This window comes from Monopterus albus, unplaced genomic scaffold (genome assembly GCF_001952655.1).
Source record: "Monopterus albus unplaced genomic scaffold, M_albus_1.0 scaffold89.1, whole genome shotgun sequence".
NCBI lineage: Eukaryota > Metazoa > Chordata > Actinopteri > Synbranchiformes > Synbranchidae > Monopterus > Monopterus albus.
The window spans coordinates 1,233,288-1,258,526 of record NW_018127969.1 but is presented as its reverse complement, the minus strand read 5'-3'; the positions used below and the strand labels follow the sequence as shown (position 1 = coordinate 1,258,526).

Here is a 25,239-nt window from a genome sequence, read left to right as displayed (position 1 = left end):
TGGGCTCTTCTTTTAAGTAGAGAGGAATAGGGTAGTAGTGGTTTCAAGGTCATTAGTTCCTTATCTATTACTTTTTGTCATTACCTCAATGGGATAAACATCTGTTTACCTGAGTCACCCTTTAATGTTCTGTTGCATTTGCAAATATTTCAGTGCTATTTGCATTGTTCTGAGCATCACAGTGGAGCTATGAAATGAAGCAGATAACTCTGGTGGGAGTAAAATTGCCAGTTCCACAACTATTTTCCTCTGAATTTTCTACTTATCAGAATTGTTTTTTGTGTCTTATTATAAAGGCTAAGAAATTGAGAATACATGTAAATTGTGAAAAATATTTATCATTGATCTGTTTTAAATGGAGAAATACTGTAATAAAACTATACTGTCGTTCATGTTGAGTTTATTTTTAAGATGATTCTTGTGGCGTGTTTGCCTTTATTTGATAAGGTAGCAGGGATACTACCACTAATATTATTCTTATTGCTAGGTGTGTTCTTTTAGTTTGTTTTGGACTTTGTTTAAACAGTTTTACAGTTTACATTTCATAAACTGTACCTGTACCAGACTCAGCAGTGAGCAGCCATTTGTTACATTAGATTCCTGAAGTGCTCGTTGTTCCTCCTCTAAATCGAGTCACACCCATTTCCTATGTGACATTAAGACTGAAAACAAAACAAACCCGAATGTCCACCCCGAGTAGACATGGCAGAGGCTCGTATCCCAGTGAGTATGAACCACCTCCGCTGTCGAATCTGCCAGCAGGTCCTCAGGGACCCTGCGACCGTTCCGTGCGGACACAACTTCTGCATGCGGTGCATCCAGGACCGTTGGGATCAAGACCAAAGGCAGAAACGTCCCCGTAAATGCCCTGAATGTGGTCATAGTTTTCCCTCCAGACCTCAGCTAATCCTGAACACAACTCTAGCCAATTTAGTGACAGACACGCAAAGGGATTCTAATGGCAGAGAGAAGAGGAAGAGGCCCCGGACATGTTCAGAGACAGAGACATCAGAAAAGACCCTGTGTCCGAGACACAACAGGCCTTTGGATGCTTACTGTCGCACTGATGAGACGATCTTCTGCCTAACCTGCGCTTCAGCGGAGCATGGCGGACACGAAATTGTGTCTATTGAAGATGAACGGAAGAGGAAACAGGTAATAGAAACCCAAAGAAATACCTCGAAGTAGGCAGGAGGCTACTAAATTCATATATGTACATATATATGTCAGAGAGAGAGAGACAGCTAGTGGACTCAAGGGGTTCTGCCCTTGACACTGGATTCCGTCTGCCAAGTTTATAGTCACTGCTTTTCTTCACCCAACAAATTCACACCACACTGAACATCAGAACTGATATACACGAGTTTTCCCTCCAAAAGAACCCGCGAACCGGAAACTTAACCCGCCAACCCAAAGTTTCCTGCCTCAGGACACCTGAAACAGCTGCAGTCCCCTAGTGATGGGAAGTTCGGATCATTTTACTGATTCTGTTCTTTGAATCTCGTTCAGCAAAATGAACGAATCCTTTTTCGAGTCATTTCGTTCACTTCAGCAGAATGTAATTAAAATGTTACATGTTAATTCCCCACCTACTTACGCACATATTGATCACGTTTCGAATAAGAAAGAACTGTAATGCAGCCAAGGTCATATTATAAGTAATATCATACCTGTGTCTTAAGGCTATGCAGTCTGTTACTTCATCACCTCACCTCCAGATATTTAAATTCGTTTGGTCTTTTGTCACTAACATCCTAAACTAAGCTAAGCCGTGCTGTCTTCTGTATAGTATAAAGAAATATACTGATGAAGTTTAAAGCATTAACCAACTCTTTATTAAAACATTCAGTGTTATGGAAAAGAACCATATTGACAGATATTCACAAAGTTATAGTCTGTAGGAAACAAAAAGCTTTTTTATAATAAAAAGAAATGTATCACGTAACAGTAAGAGTAAAAAAAAAATGTAAGAACGGTTGAAAATTAACTAATTTCTGTATCCAACAAAGCGGTCGTGTGAGGTTACAAAAATGAACGACTCGAAAGGTGTAAAATCTTATGCCATGTTGCGCATGCGCGGTCAACTCAAAATCAACGAATCACTCCCCGAGATGACCCGATGTTCTCGAGTCATGGGAAAGATTCGTTCAAAATTAATGAATCATTCGTGAACGACACCTCACTACAGTCCTCACCCTCTGGACACATCACTGTCCATCTGTGTGGCATGTCCTGTGTGTGGACAGTATGGCGCTTCCCCCAGCACGCTACTCTCTCTCTCTCTCTCTCTCTCTCTCACACACACACACACACACACACACATCACATCTGTCAACTCTAATCAACATCTCAGAGGGTGCCAGTTTTTTTTTTATATATATATACAGTATACATATGCATACATATGCAAACTCAGCCTGGATCAGCCTGGGCATGAAACCAGATCCTTCTTGCTGTGAGGCAATAGTGCTAGCCACTGCACCACACTAATGAAGGGTATGCACAATGTTTTTTGTTTTTTACCATGAGTAGTTGTTTCAAACACCCAGCCAAGGAGGACCTGTTGGAAGCTAAAAGTCTGAAACAGAGGTTGCCAGACCAGAGTGGCCAGAAATTGTGTTTTGTGCAGTTTGTGGCATCTAGGCATTCACAATTTACTTCTTCACAAGGAAGCAGAATGTGACTGGAGGAGCAAAGGGTGTCATTTTAGGGTGTCACTTTGTTTTGAGTCTTACTAGAATGTTACTAAACCAGTTTCACAAATGCAAATAAATAATGTGTATGTCCATTCAACACACATTAAAGGAGGAGCTGGCGGGCATACAAACAGAATCCAGGCAGCTTCTCGAGAAACAAGAAAAGAAATGGAAGAGCATCCTGGAACAGATTGAGGTGAGGAGGACACCTGAACTGGGTGTCTTCATATAGTTTGTGCTCTACATCCCAGTCCTGAGTATGAACAGATACAGATTCTACTGAACTGTGTGTAAAACAGGAGGAGGCGGAAAAAACAGACAACTACTGTGAAAGCATCATAGTTGGTGGGATCGAGTCCCTCCAGGATCGTTACCTGTCAGTGAAGAGGCTGATTGGAGAACAGAAGCAGGTGGCAGCAGCTCAGGTCACCATCTCCTTGCAGACCCTGGAAGCCAAGATGGAGAGGGTCAAGAAGAGGGACACTGAGCTGGATCGTCTGGCACAGACTGAAAGCGACATCCATTTCTTGCAGGTACTGTGTATAAAACTCCTTCAAATCTGTTGGTGGATGTTTTGCAAAAGTTATAGAAGGCTGAAGAAAATCCACAACAAAGCTTTACCTGTGTCTAAATGATAAACGATATCCTATTTCCTCACAGGAGTGGCCCTCGCTACAGCGCCTCTTTGAAGAAGACGGTGGAGAAGAGGTTTTAGAGGCTCCACCCCTCCCCTTTGAGTTTACAAAGAGAGCTGTTGAAAAATTCGGGAAGCAGCTGGAAGAATTTTGTGACAAAGAATTCCCCTCAATCTCTCAAATTGGTATGTACCTTTAGTTTTTTTCAAAGAATATTTGTGCTTGTATTTATTCTATCTGATGGTGGAGAGCAACAGGAATCAGTGGGCGAGACAGAGGAGGATGGCATGCAGCAAGAATGTGAAGCGAGTATCTCACAGTCCTGTGGTGTGTATTTTGAACTGCTATAAACATCTTTGAGATATTACATTAAAAAGCTGCTGTGGATTAATGCAATTGTATCATCTTATGAAATGTCTTGAAAAACAGTAGAAACAAATGTCATTACAATGCAGAAAAATATACATAATCCCATTAAAGATAAAACCTGAAATGTGCAACAACTTGTGGGTAAAAATAGAAACTGTAGGCAAACAGCCCTGGACTGGTTGATTCACTCCTGTGTTGTAGTACCACTTACATAGAAAACCTTCCACACAGTCATAACTCATCAAAAACAGCACAATTAGCCACAAAAGACCTCAAACCTCACACCATTACACTTATTCCAAGGGTTATATGTAAGTAATTTTATATGTCAGGGAAATTAATATGTATATTCATATGTTAGCAATAGAATTCAGAATAAATGTGATGGCTTTTTGAACACAGTCTGGAATAGACTTATCTGGGATATGCCTGATAATTTATATTTTGTTTTGCATGTTAATTTGTGCCATTATACACAGTGAGTTATGCTGTTTTGTTTTTCCATGATTAATATTAAGGGGTACACCAATAATTATGTTATTTATTTCTGATATAGAGCATTTTGCAGTTCGTTCTGGAGTGCTGTTTTACAGAATTTCTCATAATTACTTAATTGTTCTTCTGGAAAAAGCCATTTGTTGTGCAGTCACAGCGGAATGCTAATCATTGAATATCTTAATTTAATCAAGAATAACTTCATAGTGGTTTTGAAGGGTCAGAAAAAAAATAACAAGAGACAGTAATAACAAATAGAATCATTTTGCACCGTGCAGATCATAACGAGACACTTGGCTGTTGAATTTTTTTAATGATTATGTTTTCAGTGTTGTGAACGACAAATGAAATCATGATCCTCCTCTGCTGAACTGGAGTGGAGAAATCTCAGTGATATCTGAAAACCATAACTATCAGCAGAGTTTCTAGTTTGTTGGTGGTGTTTTTTGTAATTTGGGTGAAGTGATTCTTTATGGTATAAAGAGGCACCTTCAGGGTCTTGATATTGCCCTTGGCTCACTGTCATTACTGGGAGACTTCATGGAACGGAAACACCATTGATGTCATTAGTAACGCTTTTCCTGCTATGATTCTTTGAAATGCTGGCTGCGTCATCAGCAGTGACACCTACTGATGCTCTGATGTTGTCTCCTAGGTCCTCCTGGAGTGATCGGCACTCCGGTTGGTCAGAATGAGGAGCCTAAAACCAGAGCAGAGTTCCTGCAGTGTGAGTTTATCACACACACACACACAGCCAACCTATAGTGCTTTTTTCCAACCATAACTGATCAGCTGTATCATTAAAGTGCTATTTTTATCTTCATATCATGGTCTCAGATGCATGTGAGCTCACCTTGGACCCCGCCACGGCTAACGAGGACCTGGTCATTTCTGAAGGAGACAAAGAGGTGAAGCTGAGCCCTCAGACATTTAAGAGCCCAAGTAATCATTGCCCAGAGAGGTTTATCCGTCGGCGGCAGGTGCTTTGCAGGGAGGGATTGCAGGTCGAGCGCTGCTACTATGAGATAGAGGTGGAGGGGGACAAAGCAGAGATTGCCCTCACTTACAAAAGAATAGACAGAAGATCTAGCACTAGGTTGTCGGCTTTTGGGGCCAATGCAAATTCATGGAGTCTTGATCGGTCCACAAAATACTCTGTGAGTCACAGTGGTAAAAGCGTTGAGCTCACAGAAGACCCCTGTCATGACAGGATTGGGGTTTATCTTAAGTTCAAAGAGGGAACAGTGTCATTTTACGAGGTATCAGACTCAGACAGTATGATCTTTCTTTACAAGACTGAGGCCAAATTCACAGAGCCACTGTATCCAGGCTTCTGGCTCGGAGAGAAAGGTTGCATCAGGATCTGTGATCTGACACAGGGCAGAGGTTCATAGACAGCTTGTAACAATTTAAGGGAAATTAACTTAAAACGAGAACTTCTTGAGTGTGACAGCACGTATCACACAGATTTATAAGTCAACTTCCTCCTTTTTGTAATCTTTCTTGAGGCTTTGTTACATGTGGGGTTACATAACACAATACACAGCAGACTACTCTGGTGCCCCGTTTGCTTAGATTTATACATATATACATATATATATATATTTTCATTTACATGTTTGTGGATACTGGACTGTGTTGGGGGACACACTTTTTCAGAGTTACCAGTCTCGTATGTGACAAAGATAAGGTGAAAAGTGGAATAGACCCATCCTTAGTGCTATACAGTGGGGCAAAAAAGTATTTAGTCAGCCACCAATTGTGAAGACTTACAGAAAACGTTTGACCTCTGTCATTTCCAACAAAGGGTATATAACAAAGTATTGAGATGAACTGTTGGTATTGACCAAATACTTATTTTCCACCATAATTTGCAAATAAATTCTTTAAAAATCAGACAATGTGATTTTCTGGATTTGTTTTTCTCATTCTGTCTCTCATAGTTGAAGTATACCTATGATGTAAATTACAGGCCTCTCTCATCTTTTTAAGTGGGAGAACTTGCACAATTGGTGGCTGACTAAATACTTTTTTGCCCCACTGTATATGGGTTTTCATCAGATTGTGACCATTCTGACTAAGAAGCAATCTGAAGACCAGTGTCATGTGGTAGATAAACTGAATGGGCACTATTTTAATCCACAAAGTCATCTGGGCTTTTCTAAATGTTATAATAATGTTATGTTGGGCGATTGAGTCCCTCTGGCTCTCCAAAAGATGCTATTCCTTCTCGATTTTTAAAGGAGGTTTTTCCAGTTGTGGGGCCTTTTGTCCTTTCTATTATTAATAGTATCTTATCTTCTGGGCTGGTTCCTAGGGAGTTTAAACATGCTGTGGTGCAGCCACTGATTAGGAAACCTGGTCTGGATCCCACAGTGCTCTTAGGCCCATTTCAAATTTACCATTCCTTTCCAAAATCCTTGAAAAGATAGTTTACACTCAGTTACTGGCCTTTTTAAATGAGCATAAATTTTTTGAGATTTTTCAATCAGGTTTAAAACCCTGCACAGTCAGTTTTGGTGAAAGTTTTAAATGATATTTTTCTTGCAACTGATTTAGGGAATTGCGTAGTCATGGTGCTCCTAGACTTGACTGCCGCTTTTGATACAGTGGATCACAATATCCTTATTTCTCGTTTAGAGCACTGGGTGAGCATTCGAGGTATAGCCCTAGAATGGTTTCGGTCTTATCTTAAGGATCGAGCCTTTTGTGTGAAACTTGGGGATGCTGTGTCTTCTTCTGAGCCCCTTTTGTATGGGGTTCCACAGGGCTCAGTTCTTAGACCCCTTCTTTTTTCCCTTTACCTTCTCCCACTCAGCTCTATACTTAGGAAACACGGCATCTCCTTTCATTTTTATGCAGATGATTGCCAGCTTTATCTGCCGGTTAAAAAGGCGAATTCTTGTGTGAAGACACTGCTTGAATGCTTAGATGACATTAAATCTTGGCTTGCTTTTAATTTTTTGAAGCTGAATGAGGAGTAGACTGAGGTGATGGTGTTTGGTGATTCTGCTCGGTCACCCTCTATTGATTTGGGCTTTTTGGATCGATACAATAAGAAAAATATTTCAAGTCTGGGTGTAAAAATGGACTCTGACCTGAAATTTGACGGCCAAATTGCAGCTGTCGTTAAATCTAGTTTTTTTCAATTAAGACAGATGGCCAGAGTAAAATCAATGGTCTCTAGGCATCACTTTGAGACACTAATTCATGCTTTTATCACCTCCCGAATAGATTACTGCAACACATTGTATCTGGGGATTAGTGAGTCTTCCATCACTCGCCTCCAGATGGTCCAAAATGCTGCAGCACGTCTTTTAACAGGCACGAGAAAATATGAGCACATCTCTCCAGTTTTGGCTTCCCTGCACTGGTTACCTGTTTATTTTAGGGTCCATTATAAAATTCTACTTTTTGTTTTTAAATCCCTTCATGGCTCTGCACCACCCTACTTATCCGATTTGCTCCACTGGCATACACCCACATGTTCTTTGAGGTCACCCAATCAACTTCTTTTGAGTGTGCCTAGAACAAAGCATAAGCTTAGAGGGCCTTTGCGGTTGCTGGTCCCAAACTTTGGAACGATTTACCGCTGTCCATTAGACAAGCTTCTACCCTGTCTGTTTTTAAGTCCCTTTTAACAACTCATTTATTTTCGTTGGTGTTTTGATATTTTATATTGCTGTTGTTTTTATTCATTTTATTGATTTATGTTTTTATTTTGGCGTTGATTTTATTTATTTTTATTGATTCATGTTTTTATATTGGTGTTGATTTTGCTTGTGCTTGTGGGTTGTGTTTTTAATATATATTGTTTATTGCAATGTACAGCACTTTGGTCCACCTTGGTTGTTGTAGTGCTTTATAAATAAAGTTGGTATGGTATGGTATGGTACGGTACGGTACGGTACGCATTCTGCCTCCACTTCCAAGTTGGGGAGCGACTTTGGTTCATTGGGTAGAGCAGCCGTCTCCCAACCGGAGGGTCAGAGGTTCAATTCTCAATGTCTGCAGTCGAAGTGTCCTTGGGCAAAACACTGAACCCCCAAGTTGCCCCCGATGGTTAGAGCCATCGGTTGAGTTAGCACCACAGATGGCTGTCTCAGTTCTGTACTGGGAAACAAATTCCTTGTGTGTAACATACTTCGCCAAATAAAGGAGATTATTAAGTTTTCCACATTTTGTTATGTTTCAGACTCATCTTAAAACGGAGTCAATTCATTTTTTTCCATCAGCATAAACACACTACTCCACAGTGATAAAGTGAAAAGAGGTTTTTGGAGTGTTTTGAAAATGCATTAAAAATAAAAGTCTAACATATCCCATTTACATACGTCGTCAGACCCTTCACTTAATACTTGGTTAAAGCACATTTGGCAGTAATGATAGCCTCAAGTTTTCTCAAGAACAAAGCTGGAAGATTGGCCCCTGTCTTTTGGAATTTTCTTTTATTCTTCTTGGCAGAATCGTTCAAAGTCACCCAGGTTGGATTGGGAGCGTTGGCGCAAAGCCAAAAATGAAAATGAATCCATTTTAAGATGAATCTGAAACATAACAAAATGTATGCAATTTAAAAGGGTCTGAATACTTTCCATACTGTATATTTGCATGAATTAGATTATTCACAAACAATAAGTAGTACATGTAAATATGTTTAAAAAATCAAATAAAAAACATTCCTTCAGTCAAACTACATTATTGAATGCATGGTCAGGGACTACTTGCAATGCCTCCTTGGACCACCAGGGGGCTGTGGACCACTGGTTGAAAACCACTACTCTTCTCTAAATTGAAGTTTTATGGGGGGTCCTTTGGTTTACCTCAAGGCCCTCTGCACTGGTGGCTATGGCTGTTAGATCACATTGTTGCAGACTAGTCAGTGTGACCACGTTGACCCCTATCCCACGCCAAAAGTGTCTACAATGGGCACATGAGCATCAGAACTGGACCATGAAGCAATAAAAGAAGGTGGTCCGGTCTGATGGATCATGTTTTTGTTTACATCATGAGGAAGGCCAGGTGCATGGAGTAGATATGGCACCAGGAAGATAATGAGCAGCGGCGACAGTGTGAAGCTCTGGGTGATGTTCTGAGGGGAACCTTCATCCTGGCATTCACGTGGGTGTTACTTTGACACAAACCACCTACCTAAACATTGTTGCAGACCAATTACACCCCTCCATGGCAACAGTATTTTCTAATGGCAATGGCCTCTGTCAGCAGGATGATATGCCCTGCCACACTGCAGGACATTCGTGACCATGTGATGATTACATTTCCATAGTAAAACTTAATATTTTACTTAACAGAGTTATGCCTTAATTTGAACCAGGAAAACCCAGAAATCCAACAACAGCTTGTCTACTCTTTATTATTAATAGTTTTGGTGATGTTCACTTTACAATAACTGATTTCATTTTACAATAACTGGCAATATTTTATAATTGTAATATACAGTAACTGACAAGAAAGAAGTTGTAAAAGGACATTTCTAAAAATGTCTCCTGTACAGACAGTGCTTGAAATGTGTGCTTAGTAAGGCCCTGCACCTACAGGTGTAAGAAGGAATCTACACATCAATATTCAGTGCACACATACACACACACACACACACTCCAGCACTAAGGAAGAGTCATAACATCCCTTTGGTTACAAGGGGTGCTTCTGAATCATTGCTATTAACTGACACTCAGGTGTCAAGCTTTGTTTTCAACCACAATTATTCTGCAGTTTAAATGACTGGATATTGCTTTTACACCAACCTTGTATTTACTGCTATGAGGACAACATTTGCAGTCCTAGTGAGAAAGTGCATCAATCACGTTCATTATTACTTTGTTACATTTACTGCTAAAACAGTTACTTTTTAGGACACTGATATACTTCACATGAATAAAAACTATTTTTGAAAAATTTTTTGTCACGCAAGATTATTTACAGACTTAAAACAGCGAGACTCTCACCAGGAAGTACCTGGCCCATGACACTAAAACAATACAAGAAACAAAACGAGATGTTCATTGATGTTTAAAGCCACACCAGTGGGCCTAGGAGTCTGTTAACCCTCATTACATAGCAGAAAACCAACTATCTTAATGGGTGAACAAGAAATGGGGGAAATGTAAAGTCTGGCCTGAAGGTGGTGCCAGAATAAAAAGGTCACCTAAGTGCCTTAACAGCTTTTCAGGCTCAGCTCTACATTGTAAAGGCGACAGCGGTGCGGTGGGTAAAGCAGTCGTCTCCCCACCAGAAGGTTGAAGGTTCGCTCTTTGACCACCAAACTCTAATTAGTTCATTGTTGAGACCAAGTGGAGACTTGTGCCAAATATAAAGAAATTGCCTTGAGGTGTTCCTGAACACACCTTCAGACTGAGCTCAGATTGAGGATTAGGGTTAGGTTAATATGAGTTCAGACTTTTTACAGTGGCCCCAATCCTCTTTTGTAGAAAACAGTTTGTTCAGTATAGAATTATATCTATTAACGTTCAGTGTTTAGTTACCCTTAACAATGGACTTTGTACTTTCTAGTCAGGTATATCTGAGCTTTCAGATACAGCCTATGTGGCAGCTCTGAAGTGAACATGGTATTAGGCTCAGCTGGGCTTTGGAAAACTAGTTAGTTAGCTAGTAGCTAAAAATCTGTATAACAGTTACCATTGTTTAACAGCCATGTTTAGCATGTAATTTTCAATATGTTAGTCTGTTTTCCTAGAGTTAGCAAAAAAACCCAGCCTGTTTAGCATGTTAGCATGCTATATTAGCATACTTTTGAAAGTACAGCAAAGGCTGAAGGTCATGTCAGGAACTAAAGTGAAAACTGAACTAAAGTAAAAAATGTTTCACTGTATTTTGTGGTAAACTCCTAGTGTGGCTAAAAACAATTTGACCAGTACATTTAAAGTGGAGACATCAGTGGACCTCAACTAAGATGAGCACACGGCTCCTATGAAGACAACAGGACCGGCTACAGTTCTGACAATGCTACATTGAGATTATACAATACCTGAACCTGCAGCAGCATTTTCACATCCCAGAACAAGAATGACTTACATAAACTGTAAATTACTCTAAATATACAATTTAAATAAGCATAAGGATAAGCATAAGATCAATATATACTGGTCACTTTTAAAAGATAAAACTTTGTCATTCATCACACCTACATACACTGCAAATATGCAGGAATATAAATATAGTCCATTATATCGTATACATCATGGCATTGAATATCGTGATAAAAAAATAAATAAATGTGTCATCTTCCATACAGCAGGAACGTACAGTAAATGTGCTCAGTTGTCACAGCTATTCACTACCAGTGTGAACAAAACTGAAGTGTTCACGAGAGATGCAGTTTTAATCTGACCTGTTCAGACAGTCTGCTGGTTTAGCCTCAGTTTAACCAGGAGTCAAAGACATTCTTCACAAAGCAACCCTGGCGTGACATGAGTTAATATTACTTTCTGCATGAAGAGGTTAATTATTTCACATAGACTCTGGATGTTTCAGCATTTGAATGCACATATTTCCTTTGTGCATGTATCTGCATGTAAGGAGTTTAAGGCCTACAAAAGTTCATACTATCAAGTTAGCTGATGAGTTTATTATTCTGTTATTTGGATTTTTGTTCATTAAGTTGCTATATCTTTTGGTCCATTGCTGTTTTTTCTATTTCATGTTCATATGTTTTTGGTCCATAGTGAACATCATGCTCTAATAGTTTGTGCTCCAGTATTTACTGTAATAAATACTGCTTACTCACCGTGCAGGACATATTTGAAGGCAGCGTTTTTTAAAATTTTATTCCATGTGTGCATAATTGTTCAAAATAAAAGGTCAGTAATTAGGTTTAGTAATAGACCTGTACACCATAATTGTGTAAAATCTTTTTTGTGCTTTTGTAGCAATGCCTTTTTTGTAGAAACTGGCCATTTCAAATTCACATGGTCAGGTTGTGCTTTGTGTCACTGAAGAATACGACTGCCTTGTCTTTCAGGCTTATGAATTTAGCTCACATTCATTGCAATTCTGCATTTCTTTCTGTCATGTAAATATATAGGTTTCAAGTGTTTTGCTTTCTACATTTTACTCTTTGGTGGAGAAACCAAAACAAGCGATTTTCTATAGTTATACAGTGTGTGTGATGGATGATGACACTGTGGTTTTGAGCTCCTCCAGGTAACAAAAGCTACATTATCCTATATTACACTACTATACTGTACATTGCTGTTTACAGAATGAACAAGAACAATACTGGCTAGACACAAAACAAGGTAGGACGTTGATTTTGGGTCTGAATGGAACAAATTGGTGTCTTTGAAGAAACTTTAAGAATAGTTTACAATGCATACAGTCCTGCAAAAACAAATGTACATGATGAGAAGTGTTTTGTAGGTCAGAGCAGGGTGCGTATCAGTGTTCAGTGTAGACATTACACTGAAATCATTGCATAATAACTAATGGAATTAACTTGATCTATGTTATACTATACGGATTTGATACGCAGTATTGTTGCAATGGCAGGCAGCAACGCAAAGAATGGCAGGTTTTAAACCTTAAAGTAATCAAACTGGGCTCTTGCTGCCACTGAACTGTTCACACAGTAGGCTCGCTGTATTAAATCTGAAAGATTTAATACATGGAAACATTTTGGACTTATTCTCAGGTGGTTCCTTGGGGTTATTTTGGGAAGTGTGTGGCAGATAAATTAGGTGGCTACATACAGTTTTGTGGGGCGAGTAGGGCAGTGGTGGGGATTCTTGGTGCTGCAGTGACCCCTGGTGGAGACTTTGTGCTTGACAGGTAAACTGCGCAACAGGACTTTGGACAGCAGTCAAGAGTCAGACTCCGGTGTGACAGGCGAGGTTGGTGTAGTTGGCGTGGTGGGGCTGATGGCAGCGTTTTGGTAGCTTGTACCGTAGCAGCTGTTTGGAGACAGGGAGTTTGGGTCCAGGGGTTTGTGCCCGCCAGGAGCGAGATAAGCTCTGCGTGCAAGCACTGATGATGGTGCTTCGCCGGGCTTGGCGCCAAGGATGGATCTGGTCTCATCCTGCTCCTCTAGGTTGGACATGTCCTTCATTATGGATTTACGGTAGGAGACAGACAGCTTGTTGGAGCCATCAGACATCAGGTTGAAGTGACGAGCGATAAAGACAACAGGGAGAGGAAGCATGGCCACAATGACAAGAGCGAAACACATGGCCAGTGCCCAGGGAGGGTAACTCTGGAAACGTTCCTGAGCCTGCAGACACACAGAGAGTTTATATATCCGCAAATCACAAATATATCTGTATTTATTTCCACCCTTTGACCCTTAATCCAGATAAAACCAGTGTGACAGGAAAATATAAAAGACAGATGTTCATTTACACATGTACTGTATTTAAATCAAATCAAATAATATGATATATAATAATATGAGACTGACAGGGACCACTCGGCTGCAAAATGGGTGCTAGTATTCATCAAATGTTTTTGCTAGCACCACACACACACACACATATCAACAGAGACTGACTGACCAGCTCTTGAACCCAGGCGTTGTATCCTGGTGGGCTGATGGCCATCTCTATGACAGTGGCTGAGATGAGAACAATGAGACAGAAGGGAGAGACATACTTCCACAGGTAGAAATAGATTAAACATGGTCGGAAACCCAACATGTCCTCCAGGTCCTGCATGAAACTGATGGACAAACAACAACAGGAAAGTTAAAATCTTCTCTCACATGGTCATTAATCACACATGCACAGACTGTACCTTTTAGTGCCATAAATCCAAGCAACGGATACATTTTCCAGGATGACCACTATGGTGAGAGGCAGACCAGCAGAATAATCATCAAACATAGTGACAAAGTAATTCCCTGAACGCTGGACAAACAACAAGCCACACAGGAAGGCCACAATGCAGCAGCACACTGAAAAGACACAGAAGAAGAAAAAAATTGGCTAATTCAGAGGGAAAGATAAAAAAGATAAAGATTTTTGGTCTGATAGAAGAGAAAATGGAAAGTAAAATGGTTTTATTGCCACCGAGCTGTTTAGTTTCCTGTTACTGTTTGCATTCAGTACACTCAGAGCAATATAACAAAGCCTAATGCACCATTACAAAACGTACTTTAATGCTTCTAAAGTGTTTAGTAAAGGGATTCTACTGTTTAAAGCATGTCATGGCCTGAGTTGAGGAATGGGGGAAGTTTACCTGTGAAAAGTTCCTTCTGGACTTTGTAGGCGTCGAGAACGGGTGTGGTGATGCCTGTCATGGTGCCGATCATGCTGCCCAGTCCGAGGTTGATGAGCATGAAGAAGAACATGACCGACCAGAATGGAGATGCTGGGAAATGGGTCATGGCTTCTGTGAAGGCAATAAAGGCCAGGCCAGTGCCCTGGACAGCCTGCAGAGATATGACCAGAGAAGTCAGGCAACAGGCTGACAGGGGTAAGATGCATCACATTCAGAATATGCTACAGAAAACTGTGCTAAAGACTTACCTTGTTGAGCTCATCCTCCAGGACACAAGGCTCCAGACCCAGCTCGGCGAAGCTGCTCTCTTTGACTGCCTTGATGACCTCGTACATCTCAGCATAGTCTGATGTGGTGAGATGAGAGAAGTTCACATGTGGAGGGATGAGTTCGTGGCTCAGCACATTAGAGTTGAGGTATCCCAGGATCTTCTCAGTGTTTCTACAAAGGTAAAAGGATAGAAAAAAATGTGAAAAGCCAAAGACGGTATTAGTGCTGACATACAACCAGGTTGTCAGACCCTGTTCCTGGGTTCACTTGCTAACAGTCGCATCAAACTGACATCAAACACCTAATGCAAATAACTTGTAAGATACTGGTAAATATTTAGAATTGATTATATTAAATTTATATTTATACACTACATATAACTAGCAAACAACTGTGTGTTTTAGTTAAACTACATAACATGAAATGACCTATTTCATGCAAGGATGTGTGAGTGATGGGTGTCAGATCAAATGTTCAATTTGTCCAATCAAAACTAGTATTCCCATGAGTCTCAGCTGTACTTTGTGTTTAGTGCTATGTGGCAAATGTTAGCTTGCCAAATTAATATGATGAACTTGAAGACAATGGGTAATCAAACACATCCAGTGACCTCGTTATTGCTGTAATGTTTTTTAGATTTCCTGTATGTTGTGTAAATCAAAACAAACAAGTGGCTGACATAGTAAAACCCAAGTTTAGCATTTTTGTTTTTACTTATACGTTTATGCTAAAGGTTAACATCTTTAGCAGGTGTTAAACTTACTCTAGGACACACTTTTCGTTCATGATGTTGGCCTTGAAACCCAGCACAGCAAATACCACCAGCGTGGCCAGGATGGAGGTGAAAAAGTTGATGAAAGAAACAAGCACGGCATCAAAATGACAGTTGTTGTCTATCTTATTGTAACTGGAGAAAGCTATGACTCCTCCAAAACCCAGCCCCAGGGCGAAGAACACCTGGGTGGCTGCCTCCCTCCACACCTGGGGCTCCAACATCTTCTCCAGCTGTGAGACACCAGGAGAAGAAATGGATTATCAGGTGTCTGTTAGCATGGGTGGTTGATTTAAAACATTTAGAAACAGATGAAAGCTTTTCCTCCGGTCTCACCTTGGGAGTGAACATGTGAGCAATACCATCCACAGATCCCTTCAGCATTAAACCCCGGACAAGGAAACAGAACAGCACCACATAGGGGAAAAGGGAGCTGAAGTACATCACCTGTACATTCAGAAAAGCAAAGCCAGTGATGTTCTTCATAGTTTTCTCAAATCATATTATCTATTTGTGTCTCCTCCTCTCCACTACCTTCCCAGAGGAGGCGATTCCTTTAATGACAGCAAGGCAGACGATGATCCACGCCACCAGTAGAGACAGGGTCATTTTGACGTTGAGGCCTCCGCTCTCTGCGATAGTGCTGGTGGTGTTTAGTGTCTGACGATACCAGAAGTAGGTAGTGGCTGAGCTTTTGTCACACTCTGGCTCCACGACTGTATGTTTTGCAGATGGGGGAGAAGGAGGTTTAGTTTGAGTATGAAGGAAAAGAAAAGGCTGTGAAGATGCAGCAAGGAGGATTAGGTGTCATAGAGAGGAAGATGTGAGGGCAGGAGAAGAAATATAATAACACTGAGGTCGATAGCTCAGTTCTCAGCTGGTCTACACCTGTCAGATGTAAGTGAGCTTAACAAGGCCATCTATGTACTTAGTATGCAAAGCACAAGTCTCCAATTCACATCACCTGAGATGTTTTTTCAGTGCACACACACACACAGAGTACTCGCTTCTTACCCTGGGGAAATATACTGTGTGCAGTTTAGAGTCAGCAGTATTATGATTCTTCACACTGTGGTGTGGTGCAGATTTACCCGTGTGGATGCACACTCACAATCCACACAACCAGATGTTCTCTGCTAAATTCATTGTTTATTAATTCATGTCTGGTTCCATCATCACATTGGCTGCAGGTCTATGAGTTGCAGTGTCTCTGCTGCTGCTGCCCTTCACTCCGAGAGTCTGAATCTCTGCTCCTCATCTTCCTGCCAGCATTGTGTTCATCCTGCCATGCTGAGTGTGTCTTGGCTGCACTGGGGTTATGTCATTATCACCACTAATCGCATAAAACTCCAGAGGGTTTTCATCTGGATCATGTCCGTGAAGTCGTAACAGAAAGGTGTAAGAAACAGTTTGGCTGATCTGCTTAGATGTATTGATGCAGACTGGATGCTGGCTGATCTGCTTAGATGTATTGATGCGGACTGGATGCAATGTGAATGTAATCCTGAACCCTGCAGCACAGTGGCCCATTGAGGCGTTACTGTGAGAGCCAGATACTGACAAATGGATATCACTGTATTTCAAACAATGTAATCATGAATGTGTACACACTCTTGATATTGAATGATAATAATGAGTCCAAATGAAAAAAAAACAAACAAACACAATTTGTTTTGCATTATAATCCACTTAATGGCCTCGTGCAAAAATGCACATCTTATATGCTTGAAGGATAAACGCAGTAGTTCTGTTTAGCTCTGGTGTCTCACTGCTGCACAGAAAACATGTGGAACCAACTTCCTATAACATGCAAATGTTTTTTTTGTTCAAATCTAAATCACAGCTCTATTGTTTTCCTATGACTTTTATTAAATAATTATCTTTACTGCATTTGCATTTCCTTTAATACACCTGGGGCAACTTATAGTTCTTGTATGTTCATGTCCAGCAGTGTGACTGCCACTTTGGTCCAGACTGGAATATCTCAACAACTGATGGATGGATGGCCATGAAACTACATACAGCTCTACAGCACTGACCTTAATTAGCTCTTGACATTTCAGCTAGTGCCAGCAGCACGTTGACCTTTTGGGGTTTTTAGTGAAATATCTCCTGCAAAGCTGATGACATTCCCATCAGCCTCAGCTGTACATTGGTTCCTTTCTTCATTTTATTTTTAAATGTTGTTGTAAAGAAGTAAATTAAGGTAAACTGCCGCAGAATTTTGAGGGTGCTATACAAATAAGGCTGCTTTGATTATTAGTTACAGTAATATTTAATGCCACTCACTAGCCATTGTCCCGTTCTTTCTGATCGGGCATTCGCTCCATGGCAGAGGATACTGGAAGGACTGGAAGAAATAGAAGATGCTCCAACCAATGATCACATTATAGTAGAGACCCACAAAGCCACACACCTGGAGAGAGACAGAGAGAGAGAGAGAGAGGTAGCATAAACAGCAAACATACAATAACACAAATTACAAGTATATAAAGACATTTCATTGTAGAATAACATCTGCACACAGTGAAAGAAGTGGGGCAGCAGGCTTTGCTGTCAGTCTTCTGAGCAGTCTTGCCAGCCAAGATATTCAGAAGCTAAATAAGGTTGAATGAATAATTCAAATGCTCTCTTTCAAACAGTGATCTTCTGTGAGGTATTTATAGCTGTGCAGCTCTAAAGAAAGGCTACTTTTACCCAAGACATGACAGATAGATAGATAGATAGATAGATAGATAGATCATCAGAGGACCTACACTTTTGCCATCTTTTCCAAATGCTTTCCTGAGGCCTCATTAAAGCCTTTGACAGCTGTAGTGTAGGAGAACAATATTACCAAAGAATATGTGTTAGGCTTACAGCTACAGAGATGAGAAATGATGAACAATAAAATAAAAAACCAGTTCCTGTTTCCCTACCATCAGACTGGACACCCCTATCCCGCCCAGACGAGGACAGACATAGTTCCACACGCCGATGCTCCCACGCCGGATTTTCTGACCCACTGCCAGCTCCAAGAAGAAGAGCGGGATGCCGATGAGGAGGAGGAGGATGAAGTAGGGAACCAAATAGGCACCTGAAAGAAGTATCCAGTTCGCTGTGTGAGGAGCGTAAGGGAAAATGTGCCCTTTCTAAAATGTAAAGGACACTTATTCCAGAGACTAGTGGAAATATTATGTTTTTTGTTGGCAAATCAAAACAGCAGAACAACAAAGATGTCTGTCCAGAATTGTAATGTTTTCTGTTGTGGTTGTATTTGTCCAACAACTGCCCCACAGACAGAAATAACATTTCCACATGTATTATAAATATTGTATGATTTTTTAAAACATCATGTTGCTTGTTATTTTGTGTTTTAATATCTGTGCAGCACAACAATTCAACAGTTTTGCATTAATCTAACTAAAATAATACTTCATAACCAAGCTCTCACCTCATTGATAATGTGAGGATCACGGCTCCACTCAAGAATATATTTGAATGTCATTTTAATTTTGATGGATGTCTAATTTGTTCCTTTGCATTTTAATCCAAGGAGGGATAAGCAACTTTTTTAATATATGAAGGCTGAGTCGACATCCGGGATACAAAGACTTTTAGCAGACAAACACGTGCTACTATAAAACCACATTCAGTGACACGCGCATCTCACAGTGGGTGGACTAATGAGGCAGAAAGAGAGGAGTCCAAAATAAATATAGAGATGATAGAGAGGTTAAATGTACCCAGGAGTTGTAAATACCTTGCCAGGATCCTCGTATCAGTTTTAATCTAATCTGCTCCATAGCAGGTTATTTAAACTGGAGCTCATAACAGACATGATATACAGTATGTCAGAGTATAAAGATGTGACAGTGGTGGTGGTGGTGGTGGGGTGATAGAGGATGTTAAAGAGAAAAGAAAAAGGCATGATGTGGAAGAGAGTGAGAACAAGAAAGGAGCCCACACAGCGATACGTTCCTGACAACACAGACCTTTAATGTGTCTGTAATTGGCTGCCAGACAGCAAATTACACGTTGAAAAATGGCCACGCGCCAGGTCACATACCCTGATCGGTCTGGGACTGAGTCTACTGGCAGTAAATCCTGCCTACTGGCAATAAATGCGACGTACATGCAGCAAATATGACACAGGTGGCAAAGCTGAAAATACACCAGTGGAAGCATTAGCATCTCTGTTAGTCCAGGATGACAACGTGCCTTTTTCCTCTGTATTGAGCACAGGATGACACTGTGCACGCCTCAGCTAACAGTACATGTAGAGTACCTCTAACCAAATAAAACCTCATCACTATACAGTTACATTCCTTTATTATTCCCGTTCACCAGAGTATCAGTTGAGCCCCGACTGTCTTGTCGGCAGCAGTAATCAATACTGTAACTATATTTAGACTTGGTTGCTTTCAGCACAGTACAGCTGCTCTCTTTGCAGTTCTGTACTGAACAGTGCAATGCAGCTCATTCAGTTTTGTGTTTTTTAAATAATAACGATTTGAATCACAGAAACAATAACATGAGGTCTTATCATAATGTCCCAATACAATTACACTGAAAGTTAATTAACTGTACAGCCTTTTAGTCAAACACTGCAAATACTGCTAAAATGTTGGACTCGGTTGGATGTATATTGAAACTTTAGGTAAAACTACTTTCATTAATGCTTTTAAGTACAAGTAGAATGAACATTAAGTGTGATACAAGTAAAAGTTATTGTTATAAAAGAGAATGTTGACTCAGATCTTTCAATGCATCACTAAGCAAACAAGAGGACAAGTTCAAACTAGACTGTTATAATTAGGAAAATCTTATTAGTCAGATTACTCTTCTATTTTCTGTTGTTCAGCTGTTTGTTATCGAAAGGATCAGCAAGTGCCTGCTGCCTGACACTCAGAGAGAGCTGACAAAGCACAGCGGGAGAAGGAATCAGATAAATTGCCTCAAACAATGTCACCATCTGGGGGTGTGGAGCTTACCAGACCTCTGTAGCCCTCACTCAGCTCTACTTGATGCTAGGTGGACCAAACTGATGGCAGTCCAGATGCATTGTGGATAATGTAGGTGCCAGGTTACAACAAGAAGTGTATGTAATTAAAAAAAACTACCTCTGGTTCTGCTGCATAAGTTTTGATATTTTTTATCATGAGTCTGACAGTATGATAGATGTACAATGCTAAATCAAAAATACAGTATGAATAGTCTGCTACTTCATTAAAAAACACAAAGTTCCCATGTTTTGTATTTTATATGATCATAACAGCCTTTAAATGCACACATCAGTTGTTGTTCTTTCTTAGTGTCCCTTCCTCGTTATACTGTCTTTTTTGACAATACCATTATGGGAGTATCACACCTCCAGCTTTAAATGAATTAACTGTAGAAATTCATCTGAGAAAGTAAAGGAGCACTGCTCCAAAGTCTAGTTAAGTACAGTAACTGATAATGAAACTGTAAATGAAATGTTTCTGATCTGCAACACTTATAACTTATAGTGAGCGTTGCCTCCAACTCACCTCCTCCATTCTTTTGGCACAGGTAAGGGAAGCGCCACACGTTGCCCAGGCCCACAGAGAAGCCCACCTGGGCTAGGATGTACTGCAGTTTGCTGTTCCAGGCAGGACGCCCATCATTTTCAGGTACCTCTATGTGCGGCACCTTCTTCCCAGTGGCCCCCCCGATGGTCAGGGAGCTGTTCTTGTAGTCGAACGGCTCCTCATGTCCGAGCAGGTCAGCCACCGACTCTGTGACGTGCTCATTGCTCTGCTCGTGCTGTGTCACCTTGCTGTTCTTAGGCATGAGGGAGGCTGAGGGTCGGGAAGAGGGGAGGGGGAAGAGAGAGAGAAAGAAAGAGCGGAAACACAAAGAAGTGATACAGGCAGAGAGAGGAGATGGATAGATGTAGCTTTAGAGGAGATGCTGAGGAGTGACAGCTGGGTTTTAGTGCTTGGCCTCAGTCCTGCATCAGACAAAGAGAAAGGTTAAACAGAACGTTATATTTCAAGCTTCTCAAAATTTAAATGCAATAATGGTTAATTAATAATCAAAAATTCCATAAATTATCTGTTTTAAATAAAAGAAAATGCCCTTGACAAGGCCCATTTGATGGCCAGTAATTTTAAGGCTCCTTTTTCTGGCCTTGATCCTTAAATAACACTTCACACGTTCGCTGACACAATTATTCCTCCATTTAGTGCTTGGTTAGGCTCATAATAAGACATTGGATTGTAACACATTTTTATGGCTCCCCAGAACCATGAACGATGTCTCTTCTCCACAGTCACAAAAACACCCCATCACAATCCTTTGCCTCTCAGACATTGTTTCTGGTTCCAAAAAAATATTCCCAATCCTGCAAATTGTTTCTATTTAATTTCCCTCTTCTGCAAAGCTTAACTTTAGTGAAGCTTTTTTCCCCATGTAAATCCTCTAATCCTCTCAAGCCTTGCAGCAACATCCACCCTTACCCCTCTGCCAGAGAGTGGTTGGTTCAACCCAAACATAATGGATGACGTGAACATGATGTTTTGGATGTAGTGCTGCCATGTGTTCGCCTGATCCACATCACAAGCTCCCACGTAGGCTCATTTCTTATTAAGAGAGTAAAAAAATAAATAAAAATCTGCACTGAAAAGCAAAACTGCAAAGAGGGAGAAGAGAAAACCAAAACGTCATCGATAAACACAAGGGCTGATTGTCTGTGCTGGTAGTAACCAACAGAAGAAACAGTTCTGGCTGAAGGAAGGAGCAAATGACTGGAGTTGCATGAAGATGCTGCACTTGCACACGAGCCTTCATCGTCAAAACCCTCGCTGCTTGCATCAGCCTTAAACAAACCCTGTTACTGTCAGCACATTCTCTACAAACACTAACAACACAAACCTTCTCAGAATTTCTGCAGGAGACAAAAAAGCTCTAAAGGAAGTCACTGTGTTTGTGCTCAGGATGCGTAGTTGTTTTCTGTGTTTATTCATTTCTCATCCCACAGCGGATTTCCTCCTGTGTGTGTATGTCAAGAGAAGCCTGTGATGCAATAATCCATGCACAGCCATTTACAAGTCCTCATAATCCTGAGTGCATTAACTGTAAAGCCCCTGGTGCTGCTTGTCAGTCAATTCCACATTACAGTACAGTAATGTCAGTTTGTTTTCTTTGCCCTGGGCTGATCACGCCATTGCCCTGGGAAGAAGCTTTCAATTTTCAGGAGTTTGTATGTGTACATATTGCATATTATATTTCAGAAACATTCAGGGATATTGCATCCATTAGAACCAGGGATAATACTCACACATGCAATAACACTTGAGGTAATTTTCACAATTAAGTAATATTGCCAAATCATATTTAACACTGGCAACTTACCAGCACCAAGCCCAGTCCTATTCACCTCTAACCATGAATACATACTCTACATCACTGTCTTCACTGTCAGACATGCCACACCATCATAAATATTCTGGGAAGAGACATATCCTCATGTAAACAAGGGCATATATCAGATAGAAGCCTGTGATAATGTTTCTATGGCTTATATTTGAATACATAATATTGAGGCTCTCATACTTTCCGGTTACACAAAAAAGGAGGAAAACAGTAGATATCAGCTTCAGTAATCAGTCGGTATTAAGCCCAGATTTGTTCTTTGATTCCCAGTCTGAGTCTGAACCAGGCAATCAGTCATTTCAGTGAAAATCATAAAGTATTAAAAACAACCAACTCGTGTTCATTTTACTGACAGTAACTTACCATTTAGAATAGGGATGAACTGGAACAGCACTGGGATCTGACTCTGACGGGCACTTTTGTCATTCAAATCTAAAATACAGCTGAACAGAACAAGTGGTGAAAGCTCCTGAATGCCCTCAGTAATCAATACCCCAACACAGGTCACATATTCTGAGCACAAGTGACACATCTGGTGCTGATAGAGGAAGCTCACTGTTTTGCCTCTGGCTTAATGCTGTGGCTTTCAAACGCACAATCAAGGTCGAGAACGATTATCCCCTGACCTCTGTGAAAACTAGAGCACATTGGACACAGTTGCACCTCGAATCACATGATTCAAAACAAGGGCTGCTGTGTGTGTTAATGACACCGAACAGCAATTGAAAACAATTTTTAAGGTGCCTATGAACTTCTGCAGAAATAACCACTCTGCATTTTTAAATCCCGGTGGTGGCACAAAAAAAAACGAGATGCACAGTAAAGGCACAACAAATAAAAATACAAGCATTTTCTTTCTCACCACGAGTCCTCAGCAGTGATCGGCAATATCCAAGGCTTCTTCTGAACGCAGAGTATTTGGAGAGTCATGCATGCATCCTCGGGACGGTGTGGTGCTGGCTGGGCGCTCACAGGACACTGGAGGACGGAGCATCACATGCTGCGCTGCCTACACTTCACATGCAGGGTGGAGAGTCCGAGGCGCACTATGACGCACAAAGCGCTCTATCATCAGTGGTAAATTCTCAGCTACCACCCACTTGTTGTGGTTAGAGACTTCTATCCATCACAGCATCTCTGTCTGCAAAGTGGAAAAAGAGCGTGCACGGATTCATCAAGGTTATACACTCCTACCTGAGGAAGTGACTGTTTGACGCGGCTTTCGTCATAATTGATCAAATATTTAAGCCATTCAGCGCTGGCCTGTCAAGATTTTGTGATCATAAGCAGAACAGATTAAATATCGATATCTAGGACATTTGCATTTTCCAAGTCTACCTTAATACAGCCCTGTTCCTCCTGCCCCTACTAGCTATCAGGAAATCTCGTGCTTACACTATTCCAACAGACTTCCGGGCTGAAGCTAAAGTTATTTTAATATGAAGTTCCACATTAATTACTATTAATATATCTCAGCAGCAGCTCAACAGAAATAAAACCTTTTGGGCTAAAATTACTACTGAACTTATAGTTATCAGGAGTAGTCAAGGTATTCTGTATTTCAGAATGTGCATGCCTAACAATAAAGGTTCAATCACTGTCACAGATGTGACACTGTGATAGACAGCTGCCCCTGAGCTGCAGGGTTTGTGAGCCCTGAACTACTTACTTGACCTACTTGACCCACACTTCTTAGTCTTGAGTTCGCAAACTGTTCATGCACACAATGCAGAGATTCTCATCATCATAAGTGTCAGAATCTCTTGGTCACTGGGCTTCAGGGGATAAAGGGGTGGTCATGTGAAGATGCACTGTTACAACCATCCCCACCCCAAGCAGCCATTAAGAGCTAACACATAACACGTGCATGGGTTTGACGTTAGCATGAATGTAAAGCATCAATTAAACTGCTTTCAGTTATATAAGTCAAACCATTGTATCTACAATACAATGAAAACAAGGTAAAATAATCTTGATAAAAATGTTTTAATTAAAATTCACAGTGTTGCTCACAGAGACATGTCACTTCTCCTGTCAGCTCACAAAGAAAATTGAAGATTTTGATAGTGGTATCATCACCACAGCTCTTTTCTGACTGGTCATACTAGCAGTGTTACAACTTACCAGGTGTTACAATAATACTTACCTTCTCATAAATTTGTAGGGAACCATTACGTTGATGTAAAAGTCAAACAAAGCATCTTTTGGACAGAAATTCATTCTCTAATTGAATATACATAAAGCTCTTCATAGAGGATTTTTATGTCAGTGAGCCGGTAACGTCTGACTAATAGCTTTATCTTCCTGGTCAAAGTGTAAATCTATGGACTTGTGCTGGGTGGTCATGTCTCTGTTGAGACAGTGGAAACATGATGTGAAT

At 40.7% G+C, this 25,239-nt stretch overlaps 2 protein-coding genes across 5 annotated transcripts; one reads left to right on the top strand and one right to left on the bottom strand.

Moving 5' to 3' along the window:
- The first annotated feature begins 699 nt into the window (after positions 1 to 699).
- Positions 700 to 7,197, top strand: LOC109964423 (tripartite motif-containing protein 16-like protein). 2 transcript variants are annotated; one of them, XM_020607723.1, is made up of 6 exons: positions 700 to 1,155; positions 2,806 to 2,892; positions 2,996 to 3,229; positions 3,357 to 3,516; positions 4,881 to 4,922; positions 5,033 to 7,197. In XM_020607723.1, the coding sequence occupies exons 1-6, from the start codon at positions 703 to 705 to the stop codon at positions 5,587 to 5,589; spliced, it is 1,533 nt and encodes a 510-aa protein (XP_020463379.1). In that variant the 5' UTR covers positions 700 to 702; the 3' UTR covers positions 5,590 to 7,197. The 2 variants fall into 2 exon arrangements, with proteins under 2 accessions (XP_020463379.1, XP_020463378.1); XM_020607722.1 differs by having other exon boundaries at positions 4,851 to 4,922.
- Positions 7,198 to 8,857: 1,660 nt separating this feature from the next.
- On the bottom strand, positions 8,858 to 24,274 carry LOC109964505 (sodium-dependent neutral amino acid transporter SLC6A17-like). 3 transcript variants are annotated; one of them, XM_020607838.1, is made up of 13 exons: positions 24,198 to 24,274; positions 23,722 to 24,000; positions 20,993 to 21,435; positions 18,401 to 18,558; positions 17,772 to 17,898; positions 16,017 to 16,198; positions 15,819 to 15,929; positions 15,474 to 15,715; positions 14,689 to 14,881; positions 14,399 to 14,591; positions 13,955 to 14,114; positions 13,717 to 13,879; positions 8,858 to 13,436 (listed from the first exon to the last, which is right to left on the bottom strand). In XM_020607838.1, the coding sequence occupies exons 3-13, from the start codon at positions 21,273 to 21,275 to the stop codon at positions 13,029 to 13,031; spliced, it is 2,220 nt and encodes a 739-aa protein (XP_020463494.1). In that variant the 5' UTR covers positions 21,276 to 21,435; positions 23,722 to 24,000; positions 24,198 to 24,274; the 3' UTR covers positions 8,858 to 13,028. The 3 variants fall into 3 exon arrangements, with proteins under 3 accessions (XP_020463494.1, XP_020463495.1, XP_020463493.1); XM_020607839.1 differs by adding an exon at positions 23,223 to 23,302 and having other exon boundaries at positions 23,722 to 24,215; XM_020607837.1 differs by having other exon boundaries at positions 23,722 to 24,215.
- Positions 24,275 to 25,239: the final 965 nt, after the last annotated feature.

Bases quoted from the DNA above. Each gene is read 5' to 3' on its own strand.
- LOC109964423 (XM_020607722.1), top strand. From the start codon at position 703: ATGGCAGAGGCTCGTATCCCAGTGAGTATGAACCACCTCCGCTGTCGA. The intron at 1,156-2,805 runs GTAATAGAAACC...CACACATTAAAG, and splicing joins ATGAACGGAAGAGGAAACAG to GAGGAGCTGGCGGGCATACA. The intron at 3,517-4,850 runs GTATGTACCTTT...GTTGTCTCCTAG, and splicing joins CCCCTCAATCTCTCAAATTG to GTCCTCCTGGAGTGATCGGC.
- LOC109964505 (XM_020607838.1), bottom strand. From the start codon at position 21,275: ATGCCTAAGAACAGCAAGGTGACACAGCACGAGCAGAGCAATGAGCAC. The intron at 15,716-15,818 runs GTGAGACCGGAG...GGTGTCTCACAG, and splicing joins CTCACATGTTCACTCCCAAG to CTGGAGAAGATGTTGGAGCC. The intron at 14,592-14,688 runs GTAAGTCTTTAG...ATATCTCTGCAG, and splicing joins TGGAGGATGAGCTCAACAAG to GCTGTCCAGGGCACTGGCCT.